This window comes from Apiospora phragmitis (genome assembly GCF_038363925.1).
Source record: "Apiospora phragmitis strain CBS 135458 chromosome Unknown utg000007l:1.0-2108841.0:1.0-2111359.0, whole genome shotgun sequence".
Taxonomy (NCBI): domain Eukaryota; kingdom Fungi; phylum Ascomycota; class Sordariomycetes; order Amphisphaeriales; family Apiosporaceae; genus Apiospora; species Apiospora phragmitis.
Window position 1 is genome coordinate 169,227 of NW_027117405.1, and position 16,763 is coordinate 185,989.

The 16,763-nt window shown below is 47.5% G+C and overlaps 5 protein-coding genes across 5 annotated transcripts; 3 read left to right on the forward strand and 2 right to left on the reverse strand.

The window, feature by feature from the left end:
* Positions 1 to 1,565: 1,565 nt before the first annotated feature.
* PG994_007027 (phosphoglycerate mutase family protein) lies at positions 1,566 to 2,220 on the forward strand (the record flags this gene model as incomplete). The annotated part of the gene is made up of 3 exons (XM_066858436.1): positions 1,566 to 1,773; positions 1,839 to 1,986; positions 2,061 to 2,220. 3 exons carry the CDS (start codon positions 1,566 to 1,568, stop codon positions 2,218 to 2,220), a joined length of 516 nt encoding a protein of 171 aa, XP_066715378.1.
* Positions 2,221 to 5,262: 3,042 nt separating this feature from the next.
* PG994_007028 (uncharacterized protein) lies at positions 5,263 to 6,215 on the forward strand (the record flags this gene model as incomplete). The annotated part of the gene is made up of 2 exons (XM_066858437.1): positions 5,263 to 5,331; positions 5,937 to 6,215. 2 exons carry the CDS (start codon positions 5,263 to 5,265, stop codon positions 6,213 to 6,215), a joined length of 348 nt encoding a protein of 115 aa, XP_066715379.1.
* A 637-nt stretch (positions 6,216 to 6,852) lies between these two features.
* On the forward strand, positions 6,853 to 8,090 carry PG994_007029 (MFS general substrate transporter; the record flags this gene model as incomplete). Its single annotated transcript, XM_066858438.1, has 3 exons — positions 6,853 to 6,944; positions 7,073 to 7,356; positions 7,462 to 8,090. 3 exons carry the CDS (start codon positions 6,853 to 6,855, stop codon positions 8,088 to 8,090), a joined length of 1,005 nt encoding a protein of 334 aa, XP_066715380.1.
* Positions 8,091 to 8,742: 652 nt separating this feature from the next.
* Positions 8,743 to 9,943, reverse strand: PG994_007030 (uncharacterized protein; the record flags this gene model as incomplete). The annotated part of the gene is made up of 2 exons (XM_066858439.1): positions 8,743 to 9,345; positions 9,389 to 9,943. The coding sequence occupies 2 exons, from the start codon at positions 9,941 to 9,943 to the stop codon at positions 8,743 to 8,745; spliced, it is 1,158 nt and encodes a 385-aa protein (XP_066715381.1).
* A 5,351-nt stretch (positions 9,944 to 15,294) lies between these two features.
* Positions 15,295 to 16,497, reverse strand: PG994_007031 (endoglucanase-4; the record flags this gene model as incomplete). The annotated part of the gene is made up of 1 exon (XM_066858440.1): positions 15,295 to 16,497. One exon carries the CDS (start codon positions 16,495 to 16,497, stop codon positions 15,295 to 15,297), a length of 1,203 nt encoding a protein of 400 aa, XP_066715382.1.
* Between the last annotated feature and the right edge of the window lie 266 nt (positions 16,498 to 16,763).

The following is a 16,763-nucleotide window of genomic DNA, read 5'->3' on the forward strand; positions in this document are numbered from 1 at the left end:
GCGCTCCGTGGCTTAAGCAAGACAAGCAGCTCCGGATGATAATATAGGATCTATTATCCACACTCTCTCCATACCGAGCAGTCAGTTGGTCCTATAAAACCCATGGCTTCGCCGCTTTCTACCCGCGAGTGGGATTTTCACATCCTCGGCTGAGCGCATAATATCACTGATGTATTCTAGCCTGGCTGGGATACCACACAACCTCTCTACATCCATGCCTGGTGCACCTCAAGGAGGATGGCTAGGACTTGTACAGCGCTTGAAGGCTTCGGGGATGAGATGGAAATGTCAGACCATGGTGGTATTTCAAGGATGGGAATTCATATGAAGCATTGATTCATATCCGCAATTGATACTATTCAAAGAGGAAAGGTTAATCCACCCTGTGTACAGAGACACCCAATGCCTCTTGACTGGTTCGAAGGTAACAATCGACAGACAACTTATTCTAACTAGTGCGGCGAAGAGACGGCGCCATGGTTCCTAGGGGCACCAAATTCAGTATTGGCGAGTATGAAAACATGTTTTACCGCTTCCAATCAATTTTCTACATGGCACCCATGGCTCGCACGCGAAGAGTTTAGAAGGAAGTCCCTTCTCGTCAAGCATGCCCCATCAGCTTGCTTCCGATCCACGTGATAGAGTATGTGTTCGCACTACTAGGCATCGCTAATGATGAAGCCGCGAAGTAGGCCACTGAGGAACATCAAACGTTTCTGATCTCATTCGGAGATTTAGTCGGTACCTAAGGTAGGTTGCGCTAAAGTGTGAAGGTTGCCGCTAAGCCTCAAAACATCGATTAAGAGAACCCAACGGCTTGGTAGGCTTCGGGAGCCGCTTTGACACTTTCGGCACTTTTCTTCTCGAGGAAAAGTGTAGCGAGGCCTGGAATCCGGCAAAGTCAATTTTATTTTTGACATTGGGATTTTGTGACACATACTCTATGGTGTCTCAGTTGCTGCTTGATGACCGCTGGTCGTGTTACTGTATACATGGATTATTATAGCATGTGTGGATGCAGATCCCAAAGCTTGGCGTGCATGGTGCGCTTCGTGCTTCGTGCCCCGTGTGTTCCCCTGGCACGAGTCGAGTCATCACGCCAAGGATGGCTGACTCTGGCCGGTCTAATTGGATAGGAGGACCTGTGGCACGTGGGAACGCTGCCAGGAACCGAGTCGCCGTGACCCAACGCGCGTCATTTGATCAACTGTCATGCATGCACATGCATTCCGCTTTCAGCAGCCAGCAGCCAGAAGATCCGGGGCGATCCGCCCAGTTGCATTTGCTTTACTTACCTAGACCACGGTCTTCCACTCTCTAACCTTATTATATCTACCGATGGATCCTTTCTATTCTTTTCTTGGTTTGGTTTGATGGTTCATTTTGGCCAAGCCGCGGAGCCTGCCTATCGATTGCCGTCTTAAGTGTCCGTCCGTCTTTAATCTAACGTCCCATCCCCTTTCCTGCCCCATACATTTGTTCCCCATCCCATCTAGACCGACCTTTCCGGCTGTCTTCTAGATACATACCTTCTTTTCTTTGATCTAAAACCGGCATCGCTTACTATGAGACTATTCTCTCTTTTCCTCCTACTAGCAGCCACCCTCGCGGCGGCGAAACCCACCGTCTACTTCATCCGCCACGGCGAGAAGCCCAAAAAGGGCGACGGCCTTAGCGCCGATGGCGTGAAACGCGCGCAGTGCCTCCGCGGCGTCTTCGGTGTCGCATCCGACTACAACATCACCCATGTCATGGCGCAAAGGCCCAAAAAGAGTAGGTGGTGCACTGGACGAAATGCATTTGTTTTTGTTTCCTTCCCCAGCTGACACGTCATATAGACGGGAAACAAAAAAGACCCTATGATACCGTGAAACCCCTAGCAAAGGATATGGATCTCGACGTCGATACATCCTGCAAGCGCGACGACATAGACTGCGTCGTGGATGTCATCGAAAACTACAAGGGGGGTGGAAATATTCTCATCTGGTAGGTCTCTCCCCAGCTATGCATCGTTGGTCGCCATCTGGAGACGCTAACCGCGCAACGCAACGCACACACAGCTGGGAGCACAAGCGACTCAAAGACGTGGCCAAGGCGTTGGGCGTCAGGAGGTTCAAGAAGTACCCAGACAAGGCCTTCAACTTGATATACGAGGTGCCCCCGACGTACAAGAAGGTCGAGGCCATCACGTCGGAGAACTGTCGAGGCCTAGATAAGTGATATCCCTAATTACCTAGACGACAACCGCTATGCGGGCGTTACATCGATATTTGATTTATTGGCCGGCAATACCCCCTGCAACCCCCTATAATTAGACTTCTATAAGAAAAATATACAGACAGACAGATACACACTGTCATCCACCACGGCTCTCTCGGCTACGGTCTCTGTTGCACCGGAGCATTTGATGCCCTCGTCACATTCCATCCGCAGGAACATATCAACACTTCACCACTGCCGGCCCGGGTGCGGTGTAGCTCGTGGGCACGGGGTAGTAGATGTTGATCATGATGCCCGGGTCCGTCGCCTTGTATACGCCAGGGATGGACACCCCGCTGAAAGTCTTGGTGCCGCTTCCCGTGACGGTGAGCTGGCCGCAACTGCGTCGGCTTGTTAGTCAGGGGCGTGCGTCCCCGAGCTCAAAGATAGGAAACTTCCGGGCAAAAGGAAGGAAGGCCACAGTACAGTAAAAGGGGAAAAGATATCAACAGAGATGGAAAAAGGGGAGAGGGAAGATAAGGCGTACGCGATGTAGAACTGCGCACCCCCGGCGCTGCCGGCCGAGTGCAGAGCGATGTGCTCGACCCGGATGAGGTAGTCGCCGGGCGCGAGGCACTGCGGAATCGTGACGGTGACGTCGCGCAAGCCCTGGCTCGGCCACGTGAGGCCCGCGGCCGAGATCTGGGGCCCCTGGGAGAAGATCTTGAACCAGACGGCGCCCGACCCGTCGAAGGAGGCGGCCGTCTCACCCTGGGGCACCTTGGCCATGTAGAACTGCAGCGTGCCCGGATGCGAGATGGAGGCGTCGGCGACGAAGCCGACTTTCGAGCCCGCAGCCACGGCGCCCATGGTCTGCGCGCCCTCGCTGCCGGGCGCGAGCTGGTAGCAGCGCAGTTGTGTTGAGGAGACGTCCGTGACGGGGCCGTTGGATTGGTAGTTGGTCGTCTTGCGGACGTACTGCCAGTCCTGCGTCGTGGCGCCGTTGGCGATGAGGCGGGGGAACTTGTCTGGTTATCGGGGATATTAGGTTCTTCTTCTTGGTTGTAGACAGATATACATGGAAAGTTGATTCGATAAATAGATGGATATATATCTTGTTGCATCGAGAGTAATAAAAGAAGGATACTCACAGTGCCCATGCACTGCGGAAGCAAGTGCAAGCAATACGACAGCGGCGGTTTTCATGGTTATTACTGAATAGGCCGATACTACAGCTCTGCCGGTGTGGGGACGGTGAAGTGTGCCACTATTTTCGGGAAAGTATAGTGACTCAAGTTCAAGCAAAGTATTTGTTTGTCCAACTTCAAAGAGCACACACGACGTGGGAAGCTGGTGGGCGTCCCGGCTTATATATATCTACATCTTCCATACTATGGGTCGGGAAATACAGGAACATATCGGAGTTTGGGAACTACCTGGCACCTCTACGAATACATATGTGGCCAATTAACTCCCGGGACACCGATCAGTATCTATCTTTAAAGGGGTGAGCACTTGCCCGGCTAAAATGAGCACCGGGTATTCAGCCTCCGTTCGAATACAAAGGTGCACACAGTACTAGTACGCTGGCCACTCAAGTGTGAGCTTCTCGATTGCTGTCATATATCAGGGGCATCCTAGAAACGACAAGCAAAGTGATAGTAGTAGTTCTACCCCGTGGGGGAAACTCCCCTCTCCACTTGCAATACTACCTACCTACTCTGGAAAGTATGCAATTATATTTAGCTATCTCGAGCCGGGCAGAGGGAGAGAACCAGCAGCAACTGCCGCTGCGGTCCCGTACTACTTACTTGCCGGGGACTCATCCCTGTTTAAAGAAGACCAAGGGGTCATAATAGGAGACCAGACGTTTGTTCCTGCACTATTCAAGTTCTCGATGTTATCAACTGGACTAAAGCAGGAGCCGCTCTCAAATTGGGTAACGAATGGGATGTTTTATGTACTTACCTAAAATGTATTTCCTCTTACCTTGGACGGTGAGTGCCAATGATAGAATGGTCGGTGGGGGACCAACTGCAGCTCCGCAGGTTCGCACGTAACTGTGTCTCTCTCCCTACAGCGTGCTCTCGACTACAGGAAGTACGCATGTTCGCAGATCGTCAGTGTGTCATTCGAGTGCAGAACAGCATGTGCCGCCTCTAATACATACGAGTGGCCCAGTGTCATCCCTCAGAGCCAGAACTAACATCCGTGATGTGATGAAGTCATCGAAAGACTCTGCTTGAAGAAGGGATTACTTGCTTCTCTTGATCCATGTCCGAAATTACAATCCCTTGTGAGTCTGTTCGTGCTCGTATCCGTCATCATGTCATGGTTGCGACCTTTGGCAGTGCGCGGCTCTACTTTGGGCCCCGCGGCGTCAAGGGGCCTCCCCGGCGCCGGCCAGATCGACTGGTTCAACGTGTAGTGACAAAATGAGAGCACACGACTGCCAATGGTTCCTCTGGGACACACCGTTCCATACCCCATTCATCGCAGACCGACGACCCGGAGTCCGCATCAATCCGGTCTCTCCCACCGGCGTTGTCCACAAGAAAATATTCCTCAAGAAGAGTAAACGCAGTATTCCCATCATTAAAGCATTGCGAATCTAGGAACTTACCGGAAGAATGCCGCTACCCGAAGAAATTATTGCTTAGGCTGAGAGGGAGGTTATAGAGGCGTTAGAATACCAGGCAAAGGAAACAATCATTCGGGAAGTGGCGAAGATTCAGCAGTACTATGTGGATGACAATGGAGCTAGACGTGATAAAAACTTCCCAGTCAATCCGGATCGTCCCAAACAAGCCCGTGAGAATCCAGTGGAACGAGGTAACCCGGCCTGTGGGATCACCAAGAGGGGCAGCTGGGAAGCGGCCACCTTGGAAACGCCTATGTCGTCACGGGGGACCAGTTGCAACGCTATCTGGCGCGCGACACGGCTATGGCCTTGAACATGGTCGGGTTTAAACTTTAGGGCGTGGAGGGGAACCACGCGATCAAGACCAAGATGGACGAGACGATGGCAGCAGCTCCAGCAGCATAGCCGGGACGCGACGCATTATGGGTCAAGGTGTGTTCCGGATCCCACAGCGAGGAGCAAGCTCGGGTGATGAGTGGCAGATTTATGGAGTGAGTCGAATGAAGTGTTCTAGAGAAAAAGAGATTGCTAATATGTTATTTATATCAAATATTATATTTTCTTACTTACTGGCAGATAGAAGAGTCTTTATCCAGTCCACTTGTGTTGTGCTATTCGTTTAGAAGTGCAAACCACGCCATCACGGTGGCAGTTCGACCTGATGTTGTGGATAAGCAGCTTGCAGCTGGTTTTCTAGTGGGGCTGGCATTGTTCCTATATTGACTAGCATAAGTGGCCAGTTCTCCAAGGCGCTTTGGCGGAGTGGTTAACGCGATGCCCTGCTATGTATTTCCTTAGGATCCGTAACAGGTTAGGCATTTCCTTCGGGAGCGCAGGTTCGAATCCTGCAGGCGTCGATTTTTTTGACTTGTATTCAGCCAGAAACATTCTTTTTTAAACGGTTTACTAAGATTTGTTTTATTCAATGCCTCATATTTTCTTTTCTTTTTGCACTGTCCATTAAGACCCGAGCTTGGCGTGCCATTCTGTTCGAGGTAGCGCTAATTTTCTGCCTATACTTTTCGTTTTCGTATTATTTCGAGTCGGTCCAGTAGGTGAGCACTTCGTGTATTGATCTACTCCCGCCGCTACCCAGGTGGCTGCCCAGTCTAGGACTATCGCCATATTGAAACTGTTCCTCGGCCACTCATTATCGTCTGGCTCGGGCGGCTTCGACCCGTACGCCGTGCGTGGCGACCTAGAGACCTTTAAGCTCGTCTTTCCTTCCGCGCCGCAGCGCGGGGTCGAATTTGGGATCGCACGACCACAACGGCTACGGGTACATCACCTGGCGCCACGACGCCAGCAAGGCGGCCCCAAAGCCCGGAGCGGCAAGCGGAACCCCGAAGTCTACGAATACCTCAGTAACGCCTAAGCGCCCGGGGCTGCGCACCGGCCGCACCCCCTAGTGCACCGATCTCGTATCGCACGCGGGGCGCGGGAACGTAGGTAATGGTAAGGTAACCTCCTGGAGAGCCAGCAACTACTTATCGACGAAAAAGAACAGCGAGGAGCTGGCTACTCTGCTGTTCCATCTCGGCTGCGAGTCGATGCTGGGCGTCCCACGGCAGCATGGCTTCGAACCGAATCCGGTGGCTTACGGCTTGCGCCTCCGCTGGAAAGACTGGCCAGTGAACACGCATATGAAGGCCAATATCCGTCGGCGTCCGTGGTTGGTAATATGATGGATCCACTGAAGGGTCGTTTGCCCAGCCATCCGGCGGAACATATTGTGTGCTTACTTGGCTTCGCAAGCAGAGGGGCCCAAGTGCGTTTTTCTGTTCCGCCGGGCCACCGGCCCAAGAGCATTATCAACCAGATATCCGTTTGTAATACATGTTCCAGCTACACAACGACTCATAGTAAAAACCTGTCTCTGTCTCTAGCTTTGTTATTATTTTCCATAATCGTCAGGTCTAACCTGCTCACTTTATCCCCCACCTCTCCAACATCCGCACCACACGGCTCGTCAACCCGCTCATCCCATCACTTACGCATCTCTCGGAGTTAACATGGAATCTGCCGGTAGCTTACGCCAGCCAAGCGATGGCAAAGAAAGGACGGGTTTCGATACCACTTTGCCAGAGCCCAGCGACAAAGGCCGGTCTATACGCGGGTTTCGCTGGATCATCATATGCATTTCGATCTATCTGACTTGTGCACTGTACGGCCTTGACACCACCATCGCCGCCGATATCCAAGGCCCGGTCATTGCCGACCTCGGACACGTAGAACGCCCTCATCGTCGGGCGCGTCATTGCCGGCGCCGGCGGCTCGGGCATCTACCTCGGCATGGGACTCGGCGAGCACCATCGCCACGTTCGTCGTATTCGGCGTCCTCTTGGTCCTGTACGTGTTGCAGCAGTACTTCGCCATCGGGACCAGTCCGGAGCGCCGGCTCTTTCCGGGGCACCTCCTGCGGGATCGGACACAGGTGCTTCTTTGCGTCGTGACGGCGGCCGGGACCACATCGCTCTTTGTTGTCGTCTATTACATCCCTATATACTTCCAGGTAAGTTCAGTGATGCGATGATTGTACGAATACTCATCTCCGGTTCTTCTTCCCGGCTTGCAAGTACTGACCGTGCTTTCGCTCTATAGTTCGTCAACAACGACGAAAGCCCTCATGGCCGCCGTCCGCCTCCTCCCCTTCGTCGTCATCGCCATCGCCGTTGACCTCGTCTCGGGCACCTTCCTCCACTTCCTCCAAGTCTACATGGCCCTCTATCTCCTCGCCAGCCTCTTCATCGTCGTCGGCGGCGGTCCCCTGGTCGTCTTCCTGGACCCGGCCACCTCGACCGCCACCATTTACGGCCTCACCGTCCTCCTCGCCGTCGGCGCCGGCTTGTCCATGACGATGGGCTACACCATCGCGACACTGACCCTCGAGGCCCGGCACGTTGCCGCGGGGCTGAACTTGCAGAACGTCGCCCAGCTCGGGGGCCAGGTCATCGCCCTCGGCGTTGCGGGACAGATCTACCAGTCGACCGGCCTGCGGAACCTGAACGCGGCCCTCGCCGGGCAAGGGGTTTCCAGCGAGGAGATCCGTGGCGCTATGGCGGGGACGCAGAGCGCCCTGTTCGATAGACTGGAGGAGGGCCCGCTGCGCGAGAGGGCCATCGTGGCCATCACCGACGCCATGCAGATGACCATGGTGTTGGTGCCCGTGTCCGGGGCCGTGCTGGTGCTGGCGGCGTTGTGTATGAAGCGGGAGAGGCTCTTCGCGGATGCCGTCGTTGTCGGTGCTTGAAGTTTCTTTCGTTGTGCCAGTGCTCTTCTTTGTTGTGACGGTGGCCGGCACCACCAGGCTCTTAGTCGTCGTATATTACATCCTCACCTACTTCCAGGTCAACATTATGCCTTTTTGCAAATTAGAAAGGCTTTGAACTGACTATTGCGCCATCTAATCCTCATCAACAACGACAGATCCTTCGTTATCGGTATCTTCTTGGGCTCGCGCAGGATCGGAAGCCAAGGAATATGACGATACCCTACCCTCATGGGGCCCAGCTTCTTTTGTAAATAACAGATTGTCATCATTTAATCACACCCTCGGCCGCTCCAGCACGAGCAATACCAACAAGACCATTCGCACGTGCAGCATGCTCGACTATCACAGCACCCGTAACACCTGATAAGACCGTATCAACGTAGCAACTCATATGGCAACGCCGTCAGATCGACGGTTAGTCAGTGGCAAGTAACGCCCTCCATTGGACAGCTGCCGTCAGGTCAGTTGTCATATGTGCCTGTTAGTTCTTCGGTACTTTTGGTGGCGATGAGATAGCTGGTGACGACATAGCTGGCGACCGAATAATTAATGACATGTAGGTAGTGATATGTGATGTTTATCTTTTCATATGATGCCTCCAAACTTATATAAACAGCCAGAAGAGTCTGCATCAACGGAACAGCTCGTCGTCTGCGTCGCCACTCAAAAGACTGTCGAAAAACGCCATGTCGACCCCTTGGAAAGCCCAATCGTCACCACCCGCCGTCAGGCCAAAACTGTTCGGAAACCGGGCGTCGAGCTGCTGCATGGGTGGTACTCCATCGTGTCCAGTGGCGACGCGGTTGAGGTGCTGCAGCACGATGAAGCGGGACAGGATCTCGCGCGACGCGTTCACGCAGGCCGTCCGCGAGTACCCGTACGTAGGGTCGGACGACGCCCACAGCATGTAGGGCAGGTGGATCTGGTTCAGGATGTGGTAGTGGGACATCTGCAGCACGAGCCGCTTGAGGTCCCAGAAGGTGCTCTCGTCGTGCTTTTCCGGGGTCGGGAAGCTGGGGGTCAGCCACCACTTGCTGGGGAGGACCCGGGCGGCTCGCTGGAGCTCCTTGTCTAGTTCCTGGGCTAGGCTCAAGTCTCGACTGCGCGCTTCTTTGCGTTCCAGAAGTGAACCCATGATATCGCAGTGGAAGCGTTCCAGTCGCCCTAGCGGAGTGTCGTGGGCAAGCAAGTCCTCGTTCATGACGGTCTTGTCGGTTGAGCCGGGGGGCCAGCCCTAGGAGCAGAGATAGAGACCGATCGCGATGGATGATGCGAACCCACAAAGCACTCGGCTCCGCCATGGACGTAGGATCAAGAAACTGGTGGCGTGGCTGCTTCGCGGCTTGGTGCAAACCCATCAGCTGGGCTAGATGAAGTCCTCTGCGGGAAGAGGACCAACTGAGTCGCATTTTACAGTCGTTGGCGTAAAACGTGCTCTCCAGCATGATGCACTCCAGGCCTTCGTTGCTGCCTACCAGCCGGTCTTGGGTAGCCACCTGACGGACGGCAGCCTCGAACAGCCGCTCCATCAAGCCCCGGGGTGGCTCCGATAGCCCTCTCAGGTCTTCGAACTGCGGGTAGTCGAACTTGGGACGCAGCTGCTGCAGAAGGTGGGCCAGCTGCAGCATATACCTGGCTACCAAGACGGGATGATCTTGGGCATGGGGCCTCCTGATATCGACCCAATCTGGGCCAGTTTGGCGGCTTAGGTTCTTATATGACACTGTCAATGCCTTATTGAACATGTAAAAGCTGCGGTAGCTGGCTTTGATGATGATCTCGCTGTCTTTAGGGGTGGGGAGAGCATTGTACAAGGTATGCGACAAGCTCATGATCGAATAACCCCTTTCCGTTGCAAAGGCTCATAAGGGGCACCGCTGGCGGCGATGGGTCGATCTAGACCAGTGGGCGTGGGTACGGATTTCTCCGATATTCTTGTTGAGGGGACGGCTTATTTCTGTCGGAGCCGGGGTAAGGATGTTGTTGTCCACGCTCTGATGGGCACAGGTGGTCGGCACATCATCGTCCACCCTCTGATGCAGCAAGCGCTGGCAAGGTTCTCGACTGTAACCAATCTATCCGCCATCTGACGTGCCCCGTCCGGCGGCGATGTCAAATCATCGGGCGAGTCCTGGCTGATGCACCGGGTCCCACGGCGCTGGCATCCCAAACAGACGGCATCTTGCGTCGGAATGTCCTGCGCAAATACGCACTTTTCCTTTCTTCGTTTGCATGCGCAGCAGCTCCGCGTGCCTTTGCGCGTCCTCCTCCGCTTGGCGGGCGAGCCGGATGCGTTTTCGATGCTGGCGTCCGTCTCTGCTTCGGGGGCAGAACGGGTAACTGGCATGTCTTTGAATAGGAACCGAATTGAGTACGAGGGGTAGTAGCCTCGATGGCAAAGTGGAATGCTTGCCAATTGACGTAGTTAATGCATTTCGATGTGTGTCTCATGCAGCGAAGTGTCCATGCGCGGGAGGGGAGGTGGTGTGATTGAAGCTGATGAAGTGGTTATGCTATTGTAATATTCCGCCGGGTTCCGGTCCAAATGATAAAGGGGTTAGATTGCTTAAGCGCTACGCCACGGTGGCTAGAGCTAAGCTATGAGTCGTTCTAACCAGTATTACCATGTGGTTTGTACTAGATCTCACGTATTTAACTAGAAACAATTCTATTTTAATGGTTTACTAAGTAATGTACCTTATAAGCGAGCTGCGCATATAAGCGAGCTGCGCACTTTTAATTAACTTTTTTATAATTAATTTTATATTAACTTTTCTCTTTTAATAAATATAGAATTAAAAAATAAAGAAAAAAGGTTTAATTTAACGCTTTAAGCGTTTTAAAATAATTTAAAATTAAGTATATAAAAAGTTATAGTAATATATTATATCTTAAAATCGACGTTACGTAATCAACGACGCGGAATTTAATCACGATTCGAAATTTCTATAAATTCTCGAAAGCTTTTTAATTTTAAAGAGGAATTAATTATTTAATATATTATTAATTTAAATACGCGATCGTTTCTTCCTTAGTTAAGTAATATAAAAAACATAGCGAATTAATTACTTAGTTTACGTGACGCGAGACGCGTCGCGTTAATTAAGTCTTTAATTTTATATAATAATAACTAGACCTCTAGAGGCGTTTTAATCGAAGAATCGATTATTAAAGAGTTTTTATAAAGATTTTAACGCGTATTACGTATAGTTTATTTTTATATAAAATATAATTAATAAGTATAAAATATAAAAAGAGGATATATATAATTTTAATAAAACTAGGTTTTTTATAAATTAAATCTCGTTTAAAATAATTATAACCACTTTTAATTAATGCGAAAAGCCTAAGGTAATATAATAAAAGAACCGGGAATAAGTTATAATTATTTAAAGCGTTAAATTAAACGATTACGCTATCCTTTTATATATTATTTTTATTAAAAAAACGTACCTCTTTTTTTAATATAAAAATAGCCTATTATTAAGAAACTAAGTGATCGTAATTATTAAAAATAATTAAATTATAAATAAAAAAGGTGAAGACTAGATTCGATACTTTAATTAATATATTAAGTTTTATACGAAAGGTCGTTATCGCTTCTTAATCTTAAACGGCTACGAAAGCTACTACTCGATAGCTTTTAAGCTCTATTATAAAAAGAACTCGATTATTATATTTTATATACCTTCTTATTCGTCGTATAAGCTCTAACCTTTTAATATCGGCTATTTTCGTATATTAAAAAACGCGTATAAGAAAGAAATTAAAGGTTTTATACGGGCGTATATTACTTATATCTCTAAGGAGGACTTTTTATTAACGTTTTTAAAAGCGTTCTAGGCGACTTTTACCGTTTTAAATATATAAAAAAGCTTTTAAAAGATAAGACTTATCTCGTATAATCCGGAATATATTATTTTATAATTAAATATAAAGTTATATATTTTAATACTTTTAAGGATATTTTTTAGCTTGTTTATTCTTTAAAAATTAAAAACTTTAAATAATTTAATTAGGGCTTAGTTTTAAACCGAATACGTTTAAAACTATATTATATAATATTAAAATAACTCTTTAATATTTATTTTAATTAACTTTAATTAAATCGTAAATGTTATAACGTAAGTTATATATTAAATTATTTTTTTAAAAAGTAAAAACGTGACACTTCGAAAAATAAATAAGATATTTAGCCGGCGCCGCCGTACGAAAAAGAAACGGCTATAAAATAGAGGATCACTTCGTATATAAGCTAGAAAAGATTTATAGTTTTAAAAAAATATTAATAAATAGTTATAAAATAAATCGTATTAAAGGAGTAATTATATAAAAACGTTTAAAATACGCTTATAACGTTATAAAATTTATAGAGAGCTTAAATATAATACGTATACTTATTAAAATAATATAAAAACCTTTAAAAATAATAATTATTAATATATTTAATTAATTTTAAACGTTATAATTAAATTAATTTATAACTTATAAAGCTTAATAATAAAAAGTGCGTAGCTCGCTTATATACGCAGCTCGCTTATAAAGTACGTTATTTAATTAATGCCTTATATCTTTTCTTTTCTTTTTACTCTGTTTGTTTTAAATCGAGTTTAGTAAGCTAGCTGACGGTGCTACGATCACTTCATATAACGGCGACCTTAAAAACTAATAATAATACTATATAATAATAATATAAATAATTTAATTAAAAATTAATATAAAATTTTAAAAATACCGTTTTAGTCTCGAAACGCTTTTATAACACTTTTAATCTTAGATTTAAAGTTAGATTTAATTATAACGGCTTCCGGTGTTAATTATAAAGGAGTAATAGCCTAGGGTTTCGATATAACGTTATTTATTTCCTTTTTAATTACTATAGTATCTTATATACGTATAAACTTTTAATTAAGGTTAAGTATTACTCTTTTTTTTTTTTTTTTTTTAAATTACCTTTTAGAACTAACTTTTCGTACTCTAATTAGCCGATCTAGCCGTTTAAAGTATTTAGATTTTTTTAAAGCTTCCGGAATAAAACCCGGCGCGTCACGTTATTAAAAATAATATTATTACTATTAAGCGTATCCGTTAACTTTTTAATCTAGCGGTTAGTCGTAGGTGTTAGTAATGTTATAAAGGAGAATTATTTATCGGAAACGTTAAGGGGAGGCTTAAATAGTTTTATTTCTATTTAGTCTTTTATTCTCTAGTTCCGGCTATTAAGGGGCTTATTAATATTACGAGGGAATATATTAATTACGGCTTAGCCGCTAGTTATTATATACGGTTAAAAAGTAAACTTTTTAATTAGTTTATAATATCGGAGGAAGTTTTTTTTACTTATATTTATATTATTAAGCTTTATATAATATAAGGTTATTTTTTAGTAGTAAGTATTTTTTAATATATTAAAAGGATTAAAATCTAGGGGTTATAATAGGTACGATAAGTATATTAAAAAGAAAAAAAGTTATATTTTATACTTTAAATACGTTATAATAAAGTTCTCGTTTACGTAGCTAACGTAGCTATTTAAAATAATAAGCCGTTATTAGTCCTCGTTTTAAGGCTTTATATAAAGGATAAAAACCTTATTTAGCTATACTAGGGCTAGCTCTTTATTAGTTTAGCTTTTAAGGGATGCCGTAAAAACTTAATCCTTTATAATATCTATTAGTGAGTCCTCTTTTTCTAGAAATTATTACTGCTAGACTTATTAACTCTTAAATATAATAAGAGGAGGTAAGGCTTAGCTTAAAGCGTTATTATATTCGACCGCAGAAGCTTATTCTTAGTTAAGGGAGTTTTAATTAATATTTTCTTTATTTTAGTAAGTTTAATAATTATTATATTCGTTTTATAGTCGAACTAGTTACTGATTTTGTCGATGTTAAACCGAAACTTCGAAGGGATTAATTTTAGAATAGGATTATTAAGCCGTTCGAAAAACTCGATAATTTTTTTTACGGAAGTTACGTTAAATTTTAAGAAATTTATCCTTTTAAAAAGAGTAGTATCGATAAATAGATAACGAGTAATAAATCTTTTAACCTAGTGTTTACCGAGTATTATATTAATTTTATTAGTTTAAAAAATTTATTAAGCGAATATCTAGAAGATAACGTACGTTAATAAATAGTTTAAATTATATTACGTAAGGTATTAAGTTACGATCTAAAACTTTTCCGTTATTATTAAAATTTAAAAAGACTTATTTCGTTATTTTATAGTTTTACGGGCCGTAAATCCGAGCCTTTAGAGTTATTTTAAAGATATTATGCTTTTCGGCGGCTTGTTTTATTAACGAGCTATTTATAATATTTTAAATCGCGCGTTATAATGCTAACTCGTTAAGTTTACGGCCTATTAGAAAAAGGAAAAGAAAAAGAAGACGATAATATTATTTAATTAATTATAAATTAAAAACTAACTAGTTTATATACTAATTTATTTGTGGTGCTATCAGGGGCTATTTAAATTTAGGGGTCGCCGTTGCATGGGGTGACCGTAGCACCGTCAGCTGGCTTATTTGCTATTTAATTCGAACCCACACTCTTCGTTCACGTATTGTTCAGGTCAGTCGGTGAGTACTTCGTGTATAGCGTTGACGGCTTAGCCCGCCCATCGGACTATTATCATGAGCCGGAGAATTCCTGCTCAAAGACAAGATTGAAGAGAGAGGTGGGTATGTAGTGTGAAGAGATGGTTGACGAAACCGGTGGAGCTCATGGTGCACCGATTTGCACTCAATCCCAGATTGCTTGCACTTTGAGGACCAGCATAACCCGAATCCAGTAATTACCTCCCATATGATGCATAGCAGGGGGACGCCAGAGTGAAAAGGATCCCCAAAGATTCTTGTCTCGATCGATAATATGTGCCATCAAGACATCAAAGTACACACAGCTAGCGCAATAAACGGAAGAATCATGGTCGGAAACGCTCAAAACGGTCACAGCGTTAACAGTGACATGTCAAAAACTTCTCAAGTTTTATTTATGTGTGCTCAGTTGTAGAAATCGTATATATACAAATAAAATATTGATCAAAAGAACCAAGAAGATCTTCTTCTCTTGGATGCCCATGCATTGTTGACAACCCAAAACTTATATCACAGCTGTGGCTCAACCTCGGCATCGCGAGAACTTGGAAAGGTTAGGACGGATCAAAATCGTCCTTTTGTTTAGTTGAGGCATTGGCTGTAGTAGGCGTTCTGCTTCTTGCAAGTGCCCTCGGCGCAGCTGGTAGGGCCAGTGAAGCCGTTGCCACCACATTGGCCGTAGAGGCTGGCGCCTTGGCTGCTGCCGGCATCGCCAGTCGGGGCGGCGGGGGCGGCCGAAGTGCGGGTGGCGGTGACCAGCGTAGTAGGGACGGGCGCAACAGAGGTGGCCTCGGGCTCGCAAGCGTCGTCATCGCCCTCGTCGTTGCCTTGAGCCTCGCAAGCGTCGTCGTCACCCTCGTCGTCCTCGTCGTCACCCTGAGCCTCGCAAGCGTCGTTGTCGTCGCCACCGGCAGACTGGGTGGGAGCGGGCGCGGCAGCGGTGGTAGAGGCGGCAGGGGGCGCCTGGGTGGCGGCCGGGGCAGACGCAGAGGGAGCAGGAGCGGCGCTAGAGGCAGCAGCAGCACCACCACCACCACCACCACCAGCGGTGCCGAACAGCTTGGGGCCGGGGACGGTGTAGCTGCTGATGGTGCCCTGGTAAGGGTTGAACAGGATACCGGCGTCCTTGGAAGTGTACAGGTCGGTGCCCAGGGTGCCCTCGGGCAGCTCAGTACCGGAGCCAGTGACGGCGATGTTGATGCACTGGGGGTAGTTCTGGGCGCCGTTCTCCTGTCCAGCGGCGTGGAGGGCAATGATCTCGTGGCGGAAGACGTAGTTGCCGGCCTTGAGGTTCTCGGGCACCTTGGTGGTCCAGGTGCCGCCGTTGGCGACCAGCTTGGCGGCGCCCCACTTGCCGCCCTCGTAGCCCGACTCGTCGATCTTGACCCATTTCAGGGCCGTCTTGTCGGTCTTGGAGCAGTCGCCACCACAGTCGGCCACGTAGGTCAGGACGGGGCCGATGTCGTGGGGCCAGTTGCCCCAGTCGAAGCTGACCTCGCCGCCGGCCTTGACCGAGCTGGTTAGGGCGCCCGGCTGGGCCTTCTTGTGGCAGTTGATGTCCGACGTCTTGTACATCGTCGGGTCGATGAAGCCGTTGTCGAGGTTCTCGGTCGACCAGGCCGCCACCTTGGGCGCGCTGCCGCCGTTCTTGGCCTGGTAGTAGTAGTCCATCAGGAAGCCCTGCTGCTTCTTGTCGTCGGTGCTGAAGCTGTTGACGTTGCCGTGGGCCAGGGCCGTGGCGGCGAAGGCGCCGACGGCGGCGAGGGTGAGCTTGGTGGTAGACATGTTTATTTGTGGAGGATGTTTATCTGAAGAGATACGGGCGTGTTTGGTTTATTGGCACAAGAGATGAGGAGAAGAAGCTTGGCTTTGATCAATGAATCGTATGTTCGGATGAAGCGAATGGTCCCGGCTTCACACAGTGAAGTTGACTTGGAAAAGGATGTAAAGGGTGGAATAGGTGAGAAGCCTAGGGAGAAAAAGAGTGTGAAATGCGATCCTGCAACTGAGTCGTGATGAAGCAAGAAAAGATCCCTTACTGACCGTCGAGG